This window comes from Mytilus trossulus, chromosome 2 (assembly GCF_036588685.1).
Source record: "Mytilus trossulus isolate FHL-02 chromosome 2, PNRI_Mtr1.1.1.hap1, whole genome shotgun sequence".
Taxonomy (NCBI): domain Eukaryota; kingdom Metazoa; phylum Mollusca; class Bivalvia; order Mytilida; family Mytilidae; genus Mytilus; species Mytilus trossulus.
Window position 1 is genome coordinate 77,184,260 of NC_086374.1, and position 12,856 is coordinate 77,197,115.

The 12,856-nt window shown below is 33.4% G+C and overlaps 1 protein-coding gene across 2 annotated transcripts in view; it reads right to left on the minus strand.

The window, feature by feature from the left end:
* Positions 1–12,856, minus strand: part of LOC134708034 (mucin-5AC-like) — a 221,759-nt gene that overhangs the window by 181,587 nt on the left and 27,316 nt on the right. For both annotated transcript variants that reach the window (XM_063568282.1, XM_063568281.1), the window contains 5 exons: positions 8,473–8,821; positions 6,286–6,592; positions 3,994–4,164; positions 3,451–3,694; positions 2,054–2,425 (listed from right to left, as the gene is read on the minus strand). In XM_063568282.1, coding sequence (XP_063424352.1) covers positions 2,054–2,425; positions 3,451–3,694; positions 3,994–4,164; positions 6,286–6,592; positions 8,473–8,821 — 1,443 coding nt within the window. The remainder of the gene's footprint in view (positions 1–2,053; positions 2,426–3,450; positions 3,695–3,993; positions 4,165–6,285; positions 6,593–8,472; positions 8,822–12,856) is intronic.

Below are 12,856 nucleotides of genomic sequence, written 5' to 3' on the forward strand. Positions count from 1 at the left end.
GACATTCTGAACATTCTTGCTGCTTACAATTATCTCTATCTATAATGAACTTGGTCCAGTAGTTACAGTGGAAATATTTTGTAAAAATTTACAAATAGTTACAAAATTTATGAAAATTGTTTAAAATTGACTATAAAGGGCAATTGTTCCTAAAGGGGTCAATTGACCATTTTGATCATGCTGACTTATTAGTATGTCTTACTTTGCTGTACATTATTGCTGTTTACAGTTTATCTATATTATAACTAGAGGCTCTAAAGAGCCTGGTCGCTAAGTTTGGCCAATGAAGGACACAGATGGATTTATGACAAAATTGTGTTTGTAGATCTTTATACTTTACTGAACATTCTTGCTACTTATAATTTTCTCTATCTATTATAAACTTGGCCATTTAGATACAGAGGAAAATATTTTGTAAAAATTTACAAACATTTACCAAATTAATGCAAATTGTTAAAAATTTACTATAAAGGTCAATAACTCCTTAAGAGGTAAACTGACCATTTTGGTCATGTTGATTTATTCTTATATCTTACTTTGCTGAACATTATTGCTGTTTACACTTTATCTCTGTCTATAATAGTATTCAAGATAATAACCAACAAGAAATGTGTCCAAAGTACAGGGATGCCACACTCGCACTATCATTTTCCATGTTCAGTGGACCGTGAAAATTGGTACAAAATATATTAAGGAATTAAAATTAGAAAAATCATATCATAGGGAAAATGTGTACTAAGTTTCAAGTTGATTGGACTTCAGCTTCATCAAAAATTATCTTGACCAAAAACTTTAACCTGAAGTGGGACAGACGGACGAACGGACGGACGAACGGACGCACAGACAAGAAAACATAATGCCCCTCTACTATCGTAGGTGAGGCATAAACACGGCAAAATGTCTTTAAAAATTACCAATTGGGGTCAGTAACTGAACAACCAGTTGTCCAATTCATCTGAAAATTTCTGGGCAAATAGATATTGACTTGATAAGCTATTTAACCCATTGTCAGATTTGCTTTGGTTTCAGAGTTTTAAGCCAAAATCTACATTTTACCCCCTATGTTCTATTTTAAGCCATGGCGGCCATCTTGGTTGGTTGCCCCGGTCACCGGACACATTGTTTCAAACTAGATACCTTAGTGATGATTGTGGGCAAGTTTGATTAAATTTGGCCCAGTAGTTTCAGAGGAGAAGATGTTTGAAAAAGTTAACGGACTACGGAAGATGACAGACACCAGACGCCAAGTGATGGGAAAAGCTTTTTTGGCCCTCTGGGCCAGGTGAGCTAAAAATGAACTATAATGGCTGGTATGATTTTAAATATGATAGATTAAATCCCATATGATATAGATACTTGTCTATTTTGATGACTGTGTATGTTGCCCTCTAGGGTATTTTTCTGGTTTAATTGTGATGTAGGGTTGGTCTATCAATGACATATACACTCTTTGTATCCACATAAGATTGCAGCAGTTCATTACACTATTAAACTGATCACTTTCACACAGAGTAGAATTTTCACTGATATATTTGAGTGTGTAAAAAAGTTAAGTTTGCTTGTTTTCATACCTGCCAACATTTCAAAATCTTCATTGGGGATTTAAAACCCAGAAAGGGCTTATGCCTTTTAAAGTCGAGTAGACAATATAGGTTCTTCTTATTGTTGAGGGCCGTACAGGAACCTATAAGTGATTACATCCACTCCATTTGAACTCAGGTGGATAGTTGTCTCATTGGTAATCATACCACATCCCCTAATTTTTTTATATATACTTTATCCACCATTACTTTATATCACAAATTCCAATAAAATTTTGACTTCACAAGAGAAAATGTCTGATATGTATGATATAGAATACATTGCAGAACTTCAAATAAGGTTTTTGTTCTATGTAGGCAATCAAGTGTGTTTTTTGTAAAGTTTTAATATAAACTAAGTGAAATTAAAATGAAGAATTCATTTTGTTTGTTTTCAGGATTAACATAAAAGCTCATTTCTAAATCAAATTTCATATAGTTCCTACAATTTAGATTGTAATTGAACAAATTACCATTCATTACAATCCATCTGGATCTTCTGTCCTTCAAAGTAAGCTTTCCCTCCGTGATAACATGGGCAGGCTGATGGCTTGACACACTGTTTTCCTTCCAGAACATATCCATCCATACATTTACATCCTGCAGTACAGCTTGTTGGTGCAGGACATGATGTAGTGGTGTCATGCATGTTCTGACAGGTGACAGGACATTCTGGCAAGCATTTGGTGTATTCCTGGAACTGTTTAACATCACAGATATCTTGAACAACAGGCATGAATGGATTTACAGTTGATGGAGGCTGAGTTCCATTTCCTATGACAGTTACTGTCACAGCTTTGATGGTTGGGATGACTGTACATTCCCATCTGGAATCTCTGCAAGTGCTGTACAAATAACATACAAGTATGAGATATCTTTTTACTGTATTTCAAATGTTCATTCTTGTAATTCAAAGATCTATTAACAGATGACAGCATAGGCATTTTATAGATACTATATAACATTATTTTTCATTTACAGATACGGATATATTTCTGGGGTACCAATTTTTGTGGTTTTCTTGATTGGCGTTATCCATAAAAGTAATTAAGACCCTGTTTACACTAGCAAAAAAGAGCGATCTTTACTGAGATGGATCCTTTTAAAATCGATTTTTTGTCTAATGTAAACAGGAATGTTTTGGGATGATTTTCTTAATCAATAAGTTCTATTTCTTTGCTGCAAACACTCATCCTCAAACAAATTGACCGTTTGTTTTTAAGATATCGTAGTCTACACACATGTCTTTGTTTAATACTTGTGGTATATGAACCAAAATAATAATGATTAAGTCATTACAAAATTCCAATGAGCAAACCATTTTTGTAGTGTGAGCGAGATGCAGAATTTCCTTATATATTCTTTTTTTAGAATTATTTGTTTACGAAATATAAGGTAATATTGTCAGACCGGTTCTTTTTATGTTCTAGTTTAAACACACTGGATTAAATAAGATCGATTCAAATAAAGATCGATTCAATTTTGTACAAGTATAAACGGGGTCTAAGTGTCCAAGGAATTACATGTATAAACAATTGTTGAAATCAAGACATGAAATTATCTCCATGCAGATTTGACTACAATGATACAAGGATACAAGCATATACTATAAATTTAGAATTTATTCAGAGGTCTTTTGATATTGGGAATATTGCGACTGAGTGAGAATCGCAATAACAAAAACTTGCATCCTGACATCTGCATACATGTAACAGAGTTATCAAGTCACAACTGGAGATTTGAACATTTTCAGCTGGAGTTTGAGCCTTCTCACTGGAGATACTTTATCAACATATTTATCATTTTTATGATAAAGCTACATATTTCCCCTTTTTTCAGATAACAGTATGCAAGCATTTATAAAACCAACCATATCTTATCATCCATTTTTGTGAGGAATCCGGCTGGATACTCATTTCCACTAAATATGCATGGGCATTCTGCAATTGCTATACATTCTCCTTCATCATTAAGTGTATGATTGGCAGGACAGCCACATCCTTCAGCACATTCTTTAGACTGCACACAGTATTGGTCTTGTGCAATGTTACTGCAGGTACGAACACATTCATTAGGGCACACCTGGTAAATCTGTCCACCATTACATGGGATTTCTAACAATTTTAAATAACAATAATATCATTTGTTGAAGAATTGGTATTTAGTTGATAAACTAAGATAAAAGACCCTTCAATATAAGGTAATATGCAGTATGTAAAAGGAACAGCCAGTATTATTCAATAATAATAATTAATATTGAGTCTAGGTCTCTTATGCAAGTTGTTCATACCTGAGGAAAGCACAAAAATGAAATTAAAAAGTGAAGAAAAAAAGGAATATCAAACAGCTTTCAAAATTCCCATCTGGATAGTGATGATAGTGTTTATAAAAGTGAAGTTTATTCTTAACTTACGGCATTCTGGAATATGGTTTCTCCACAGGACCTGAACACCCATAGCTGCACACTGTTTGGCATACTCTCCAATCATTGGGCACAAGCAGTCTCTTAGGTTCTCTGTACAGGCACACATGTCATACATACAATCTTCATGGAAACTGGTTGCATCAACTTTGCTATGACATGCTTTTCAAAAACAGAAATAAAAAATTACAGCAGATAGTATGCAAATTGCATCTGTCTAACAAGCATGTGCACTGCTCAATTTGCTATAAAATATATCTTTTTATAAATTTTGAGAAAATCTTATTTACTTCCTCTTGACATTTTTTAAATGATTATAATATTGTTTTTTGGTTTAGTTAAAATTGTTAAGTCTTTTTTCATGGTAATTGAATAGAACAGCTTTTCAGTTTTTGCCTAGACCTGAAGTTACAGGAGACTTGTAGATTTGTCTCAAAGGAGTCCAGGGCAAAAAGAAGTGATTATATTGTATTCATTAACAAGAATGTGTCCCATGTACATGGATGCCCCATCCGCATTATCATTTTCTATGTGCAGTGGACTGTGAAAATTGGATAAAAATCTCTAATTTGGCATTAAAATTAGAAAGATCATATCATGAGGAACATATAAAAAAGAAGATGTAGTATGATTGCCAATGAGACAACTATTCATAAAAGACCAAAATGACACAAACATTAACAATTATAGGTCACCGTACGGCCTTCAACAATAAACAAAGCCCATACCGAATATAGTCAGCTATAAAAGGCCCCGATTAGACAATGTAAAACAATTCAAGCGAGAAAACTAACGGCCTTATTTATGTAAAAAAATGAACGAAAAACAAATATGTAACACATAAACAAACGACAACCACTGATTTACAGGCTCCTGACTTGGGACAGGCACATACATAAATAATGTGGCGGGGTTAAACATGTAAGCGGGATCCCAACCCTCCCCCTAACCTGGGACAGTGGTATAACAGTACAACATAAGAAAGAACTATAAAAATCAGTCGAAAAAGGCTTAACTCATCAGATAGACAAAAAATAAAAGTGGAAGTGGCCGGGGATAAATGTTTACTAAGTTTCAAGTTGATCGGACTTCAACTTCATCAAAAACTACCTTGACCAAAAAATTTAACCAAAACTTTAACCTGAAACGGAACAGATGGACGGACGAACGAACAGACGGACGCACAGACCAGATAACATAATGCCCACAAATGGGGCATAAAAAATGCTTGAGAATGACTTGAAGATAAGTGATTAAATGAACAAGTGACAAATAAGTCCTATATATCTATATTGATTTTATCACTTCGAGTCATAAGTATTAAGTGCTGTTAATTTCTTGCACTCCCTTTATTTATTTCAATCTTCTTCTAAAAGTCATAAAATGAGATACTCAAAAAGTCCAAATTACTTAAATCACTATCAGCATTAGTCAAGCACATTTCATTCTTCCTTCCAGGTGTAAACAATACTCTTATTTAAAAGATTCTATCCATTAAGTAAGATATTCTGTATCCTTTACATAATTTTAATTTACTGCAGAATTTGGCTATCATGGGAAGGAGTATGTCCATAACAATCTTATATTGGGTGAGCTATTAAATTACCAGGGGTGACCTTTTGAAATCATGTTAGTTGACAGGTATGTAAAATATAAGCGACAAAAATGTGTTCCAAGTACACGGATGCCCGATCCTCACTATCATTTTCAATGTTCAGTGGACCGAGAAAATGGGGGTAAATCTCTAGTTTGGCATTAAAATTAGGAAGATCATATCATAGGAAACATCTGTACTTAGAATCAAGTTGAGTGAACTTCAATTTCGTCAAAAACTACCTCGACCAAAAACTTTAACCTAAAGCAGGACAGACGGACGACGGAAAGACGGAGGCACAGTCCAGAAAACATGTAAATATAAAAATGAAGGTGTGGTATGATTGCCAATGAGACAACTATCCACAAAATACCAAAGTGACACAAACATTAACAACTAAATGCCCATAAATGGGGCATAAAAACAATAATGCGTCCACTGATGCCCTACTTGCACATCATTTTTATGTTCATTGGATCGTGAATCTAGGGTCAAAACTTTATTTTGGCATTAAAATTACAAGTATCATATCATAGGGAACAGGTGCACTAAGTTTTAACTTCATCATAAACTACCTTAACCAAAAAAGTGGACACATGGACCGAAAAACATATTGCCCCTGTTATGTAGGTGAGGCAAAAACAAAAATTTCCTCTGATATCAAAATTCACCATAAAATAACTGCTTACGTTTGAAGAAATCCTGCAAAATGTAATCACAGTACTGTTTTGCTTGGGTCTTTCTTTGGGTATTATCTTCACATGGATTACGTGCAGGAAGAGTAACTGGAGCACACTGAGGATTTACTCTCATTCTGTTACCAAATTCATTGACATCAGTTTCAATGTCACCCTGTAGAGTTTTGAAGTCATTCTTCTGGTTACTGTCATATGTACCACACAATCCTTTGGTTTTGTTAAAGAAGGATGATGGTGCTGTGATGTAAGCCCTTGTTCTTCCATCCCATAATACTGTGATACCATTTGATAATTCTGCCTAATACATTATATTATATAAACTATTATATCTGATAATAGTACTGGAAATAAATTGATCAACATGTGTATTTAATTTGAACAAAAACATATCAAAAATCTTTACAACTACATAAGATATTGAATCAAAGTCAAAATGGATTGAACATTAGTAGTTTAATATCAGTGTTCAAAATAATCAAAGCATATTATGGACTTGAATGAATTAAGATACATAAAACCTTGTTAAAAAAAAAAGTTGACACAACTGTATTCAAATGGGAAATAAATGGAGAATTTGTCCATGTGACACAGATGATATACCACACTTCCATATAACATTACACTATAAAGATAAATAACTAAATAACTGTAAAAGTGATGCCACCCAAATTTGAACTTAATCCAAAGTATAAGTTTCATAACATTTGGTTGAGGAAAATTTAGCTAGGGAACAGAAACGAAAAAATTAGCAATTTTCCATTTGTAAATTTGGCAAAAATTTAGAACGGTACAAGTGACACCACCCTAAATTCAAATATGTATTTTGTGGTAATAAGCTTTGTGTACAAGTTTCTTAACATTTGGTAGAGGCAAACTAAAGAAATAGAACGGAAACTAATTTTGGGACTTGCGTATGTAAAGACGAAAAGACCGAGGTACAGAAATATATACTTACGAACCGACACACAAGATGACAAGGGTAACACTTAATGGGCATTCAAAACCTGTTCACTGCCATGACTGCCATTTCACAGTAAGAAAAGAGGTTACATGTTCAAACATGTCAAATTTATCCTCCAACAAAAAAGGAATTATATACCATTGCATTTTGTGTATAATAACCCCCATATGCATCATCTTAGAATTTGCTTGGCATATGTGGCTTGGAGCATCTGGGAGTCTTCTTCATTTATTGCGAACCAAATGAAACTTTTCTTCAGATTCTTTAGTTATTTAAACTTTTGTTGTCCTTTAGAATAAATACGATAGCTCTTGTTCTCTGTGTAGTTTATTCACTGGGACCTTTAAATTTCTTCTGAGAAAAATCCATCATTCTTTGATAAATTTACCTGAGTTAACAAGTTATTTTCAAAATAGACGAAAATATATGATTTATACTCACAAAATGGCATGTGATGTTGTATTTATTCAATATTAATGTTCAATATAAACACAGATTTAATCATAACAAAAAGGTGTCCATAGTACACAGATATGGACACAGATGCCCACTGGCAATATCATTTTACATGTTCAGTGGATCGTGAAATTGGGGTCAAAACTTAAATTTGGAATTACAATTAGAAAAATCATATGATAGGGAACATGTTTACTAAGTTTCAAGTTGATGTGAAATCAACTTCATCAAAAACTTCCTTGACCAAAAACTTTAACCAAAACTTTAACCTGATCTTCACACTATCCTTTTCTATGTTCAGTTGACCGTAAAATTGGGGTCAAAACTTAAATTTGGAATTAAAATTAGAAAAATCATATCATAGGGAACATGTGTACTAAGTTTCAAGTTGATTGGACTTCAACTTCATAAAAAACTACCTTGACCAAAAACTTTAACCTTGAAGCGGGACAGACGGATGGACGAACGGACATGTCGATGGATGCAAAGACCAGAAAACATAATGCCCCTTTACTATCGTAGGTGGGGCATAAAAAGTTGATTTCTGCAAATCTTTTAGCATTGTTCCTTTTGAAATTTACATTTAAGATTGCCTCTATTTAAACATCATTATTTTCCAGTTTTCATTTGTCAAACTCAGCAACTACACTTGTATTTGTCACTCACTCTCATTACATCTGAAATAACTTGTTTGATAGAATTAATGACAGCAAAATAGACAGAAATTTGGTATTTTACATCTTTAATTAATATAAATTTACCTTCATAAACAATGATGAAACCATGTAAATCTTAATTCCATTTCCCTGGTAAGGTAATTTGTGTATTTCTGTACCATCTACAAATAGCTGGTGATTGTGGTCTAATCTTATTGTATGACCTGGTATATTTATTGCAATGGCTTTAGTACATGATGCCTGCCCATGACCGCATTTAATGTTCTCAGCAACAATATTGAAATTGTCATCTTTCATCATGTAATAGTGACATACACCCATAAAATTAAATCTTTTGCCATCAAAGGTCATGTAGTGGGGATCACCAGTTGCAGAGCAAGTTGCTTCACATTTTTTTTGTGTACAATGCCATATTCCTCCTGATGTACATGTGCTAAATACAGAAATTCATAAAACATTTTAAATCAAAAAGACTTATCAGTGAAATTCAAAAATATATACAAATTATTAAGACAATTACTGTATTCAATTCTATAAGAAATAAAATACTTCAGCGAGAGCAGCCTGATACATAAGCAAGAGGGTGAGCCCTGAACAGTTTGGCCAAGTGTGGACACAATATTCAAGCTTGGTACTGGATTGTGATTAGTTTTTTGACATCATACAGGTTTCTGGCACTAAATAAATGTGGTCAAAGATCTTAAACATTTGAAATGGGACATGTTATTTACCTAGTATAGTCTGATATCTAAAATCTAATTACATAGATATAGGAAGATGTGGTATGAGTGCCAATGAGACAACTTGTAGTTGTAAAATAGTTTACAACAACAAACAATGACGAACACACTTGAGCTATAAAAAAAAAAAGAGAAAACAGTTAGCTATAGAATAGAGATTGGAAATGGGTAGATGCAGGCAAAACCCATTTCTAAAAAGTACCAGACATCATCAAGATTGTACAAGAGAAATAATTATTTATTTGACATAAAAAAAAAACTGAAATGGGATGTGAGACTTGTTCCTCCAAATTGTGGATTCCCTTATATTTTCAAGGGAATATTTTTGACATCACTTCACACATTTTTAAATCTCTGCCTTTCAACCAAAAAATGTCCAGTCATTAAAGTGCACTTATGACAATCAAACAAGGTTTATCTGCAAAATTATTCTGTTGAAAGGGGAAAATGGTGCTTAAAGGTTTAGCAAGAAGTTGTTGAAAATAATCTGGCCTATTCAGTTGCTAAAACAAATATTCTTGCTTCGCCTTCAGCAGAGACATATCTCTGTCTTCATCAAGTATGACATGTATGATGTATTTTCTTCTTCGTTCACTAAAAAAATCACCCACACCTTGTATTGTACTTAGCAGGGCACCAAGCAACTCAAATTTTAATACTATGACAAAATATGTACAAATGAATTTCTTGAAAAGAGGCACAATAAATTGATCATTCCTCCAATAAAAGTTTCAGAACTATTTGATGAAATAATTAAACTAGATATAAAGACATCTTCTGGTTCTGACAATAACATTAACGGTACCAATTTTCCTGCACCAGATGCGCATTTCGACAAAACATGTCTCTACAGTGATGCTCGTGGTCAAAATATTTGAAATCCCAAAGCTTATATAAAAGATGAAGAGCTATAATCCAAAGGGTCCAAAAAGTATAGCCAAATCCGTGAAAGGAATCAGAGCTTTGCACGAAGGAGATACATTCCTTATTTTATGATAATTTTTATATTTTGTAGCAGCAAATTTTCTTAACACAAAAAAATCTGTATTTTCATGCCAGTACCGAAGTACTAGCTACTGGGCTGGTGATACCCTCGGGGACTAACAGTCCACCAGCAGAGGCATCGACCCAATGGTAGTAATAACAATATAGACAATATAGGTCCAAAGATATTCAAACTGAGTACTCCTTTCATAGCATCTTCCTTAACATATATCTTTAATCGAATGATTGATACTAGTATTTATCCATCTGTTTTAAAAAATGCCTTTGTAGCTTCAATGTTCAAATCTGGTGAGAAAAAAAAACATAGCTAGCAACTAAAGCTAGACCAATATCTGTTTCGCCAACATTATCAAAATTAATAGAGAGACATATATCTAAACATCTGTATAATTATTTGACAAAGTTTAAAATTTTACACCCTTCCCAGTCCTAACCATTCATTTCAAACTGCCCTCGTTACTATCGTTAGACTAATATAATAGAATAATAATTGGACCGTTGGTTTTCCCGTTGAATGGTTTTACACTAGTAATTTTGGGGCCCTTTATAGCTTGTTGTTCGGTGTGAGCCAAGGCTCCGTGTTGAAGGCCGTACTTTAACCTATAATGGTTTACTTTTTAAATTGTTATTTGGATGGAGAGTTGTCTCATTGGCACTCACACCACATCTTCCTATATCTATGAAATGAATAATGAAAATATCAATTTGGCAGTCCTCCAGGATTTTAATAAAGCTAATGATGTTGTTGATCATGAAATGTTATGTAAACAACTTCAAATTTATAGCTTCCCTGAAGATACTGTTGATTTTTTAAATCATATTTGAGTGAATGAACACAGCAATTTCATATCAGTTTTCTGATAAAAAGTTTATAAATTTTGGTGTTCCACAGGACTCAATACTTGGTCCCATTTTGTGTGTTTTGTACATAAATGACCTTCCATTACACATCAAAAACTACCATACAGACTTCTTTGCTGATGACACAACTATACATACATCAGGAAAGAGTATTGCTGATATGCAATTAAAAGTACAAGATAATCTCCAATGTGTTGAAAAATGGTCTTGTGAAAATAACATGTTTATAAATTTGGACAAGACAAAATGTGTGGTTATAGGTACAAAACAAAGGCTGCTGTATATTTGGTTTTTTTTCTAAATTGGCTAGAGGTATAGGAGGAGGGTTGAGATCTCAAAAAGTTTAACCCCGACGCAATTTTGCACCCTGTCCCAAGTCAAGCACCTTTGTTAGTCTTGTATGATTTTTAATTTTTAGTTTCTTGTGTATAATTTGGAGTTTAGTATAACGACCACTATCACTGAACTAGTTTATATATATTTGTTTAGAAGCCAGCTAAAGAACGCCTCCGGATGCATTGAAGACCCATTGGTGGCCTTTGGCTGTTGTCTGCTCTATAGTCAGTTTGTTGTCTCTTTGACACGACATTCCTCATTTTCATTCTCAATTTTATTATGTTTAATACAAGCAGTACCAGTTCTAACTAATGAGAATAATATTCTTCAAAAATCATTAATTGAAAATCTTTTAGGTGTTAGAAATGAGTCTAGTATGACCTTGACGTGTCGTGTTAATTAATTATGTTCATCAATCATCTAGACTTCATTTACTCTTTAAAATCAAGAAATTTCTAAATATTGATTCAAGAAAATTAATTTATAATGGTTATATTCTAGATTATTGTTGTATTATTTTGAGCTGTTGTGGCAAAAATTAGCTTGTCAGAATAAATTAAATTGCAGAAAAGGGCTGAAAGGCTTATTTTAGATGCTGATCCACTTTCATCATCAGCTCTACTGTTTGAACAGCTTTGGTGGATGACAGTAGAGAACAGAATCTTATACCACAAATCTGTTATGATGCAAAAATGCCTAAGAATGAAGCTCACTGAAAAGGAGTAGGTCCAGTAAGACCCCTTTTTGGCCCAAAAATATAGCAGTTTTACAAAATTGTTAAAATGTAAACTTTTAGTTATTTATTGTACAGTAGAATGCTTCTGCTACATAAATATGGGCTGTTTTTGACAATACAATGCCCATATATATTATATATATATATATATATATATATATCATGTACTGTAGTACGCCGCTAGATTAAAACTGACGTGGAAAGGGAACACATGACCAGCGAAAGCTCTTTTTATGAGAGCCCAGGTGGTCGTGTGGTCTAGCGGGACGGCTGCAGTGCAAGCGATTTGGTGTCACGATATCACAGTAGCATGGGTTCAAATCCCGGCGAGGGAAGAACCAAAAATTTGCGAAAGCAAATTTACAGATCTAACATTGTTGGGTTGATGTTTAGACGAGTTATATATATATCAGGTGCTTGCATCATTAAGTCATGCTAAATTACTGAAATATTCACAATTCTAGCATTTTAGTTAAATTTTAGATGCTTTTCGAGTAAAATAAAAGTGGCCGCATTCGTGTTCATCCTTAATATTAAAATGTAAGTTGTATTTTATGATAATACATAATATATAAAGATTGAGGATGAACACGGATGCGGCCACTTTCATTTTTGAGGAAAACCATCTGAAAAGTGACATTTTTCAGCATATTTGGTAGATTTTTCATATTAGAGCTTGAATCGGGTCGTTTTTAATGACAAAACCAGTTAAAATAGACACTTAAGTGTTTAAAAAGAGGTCAACTTCTTTCTTCAGATGAACCTGAAATTTGATGCCAAAATCGGTCCT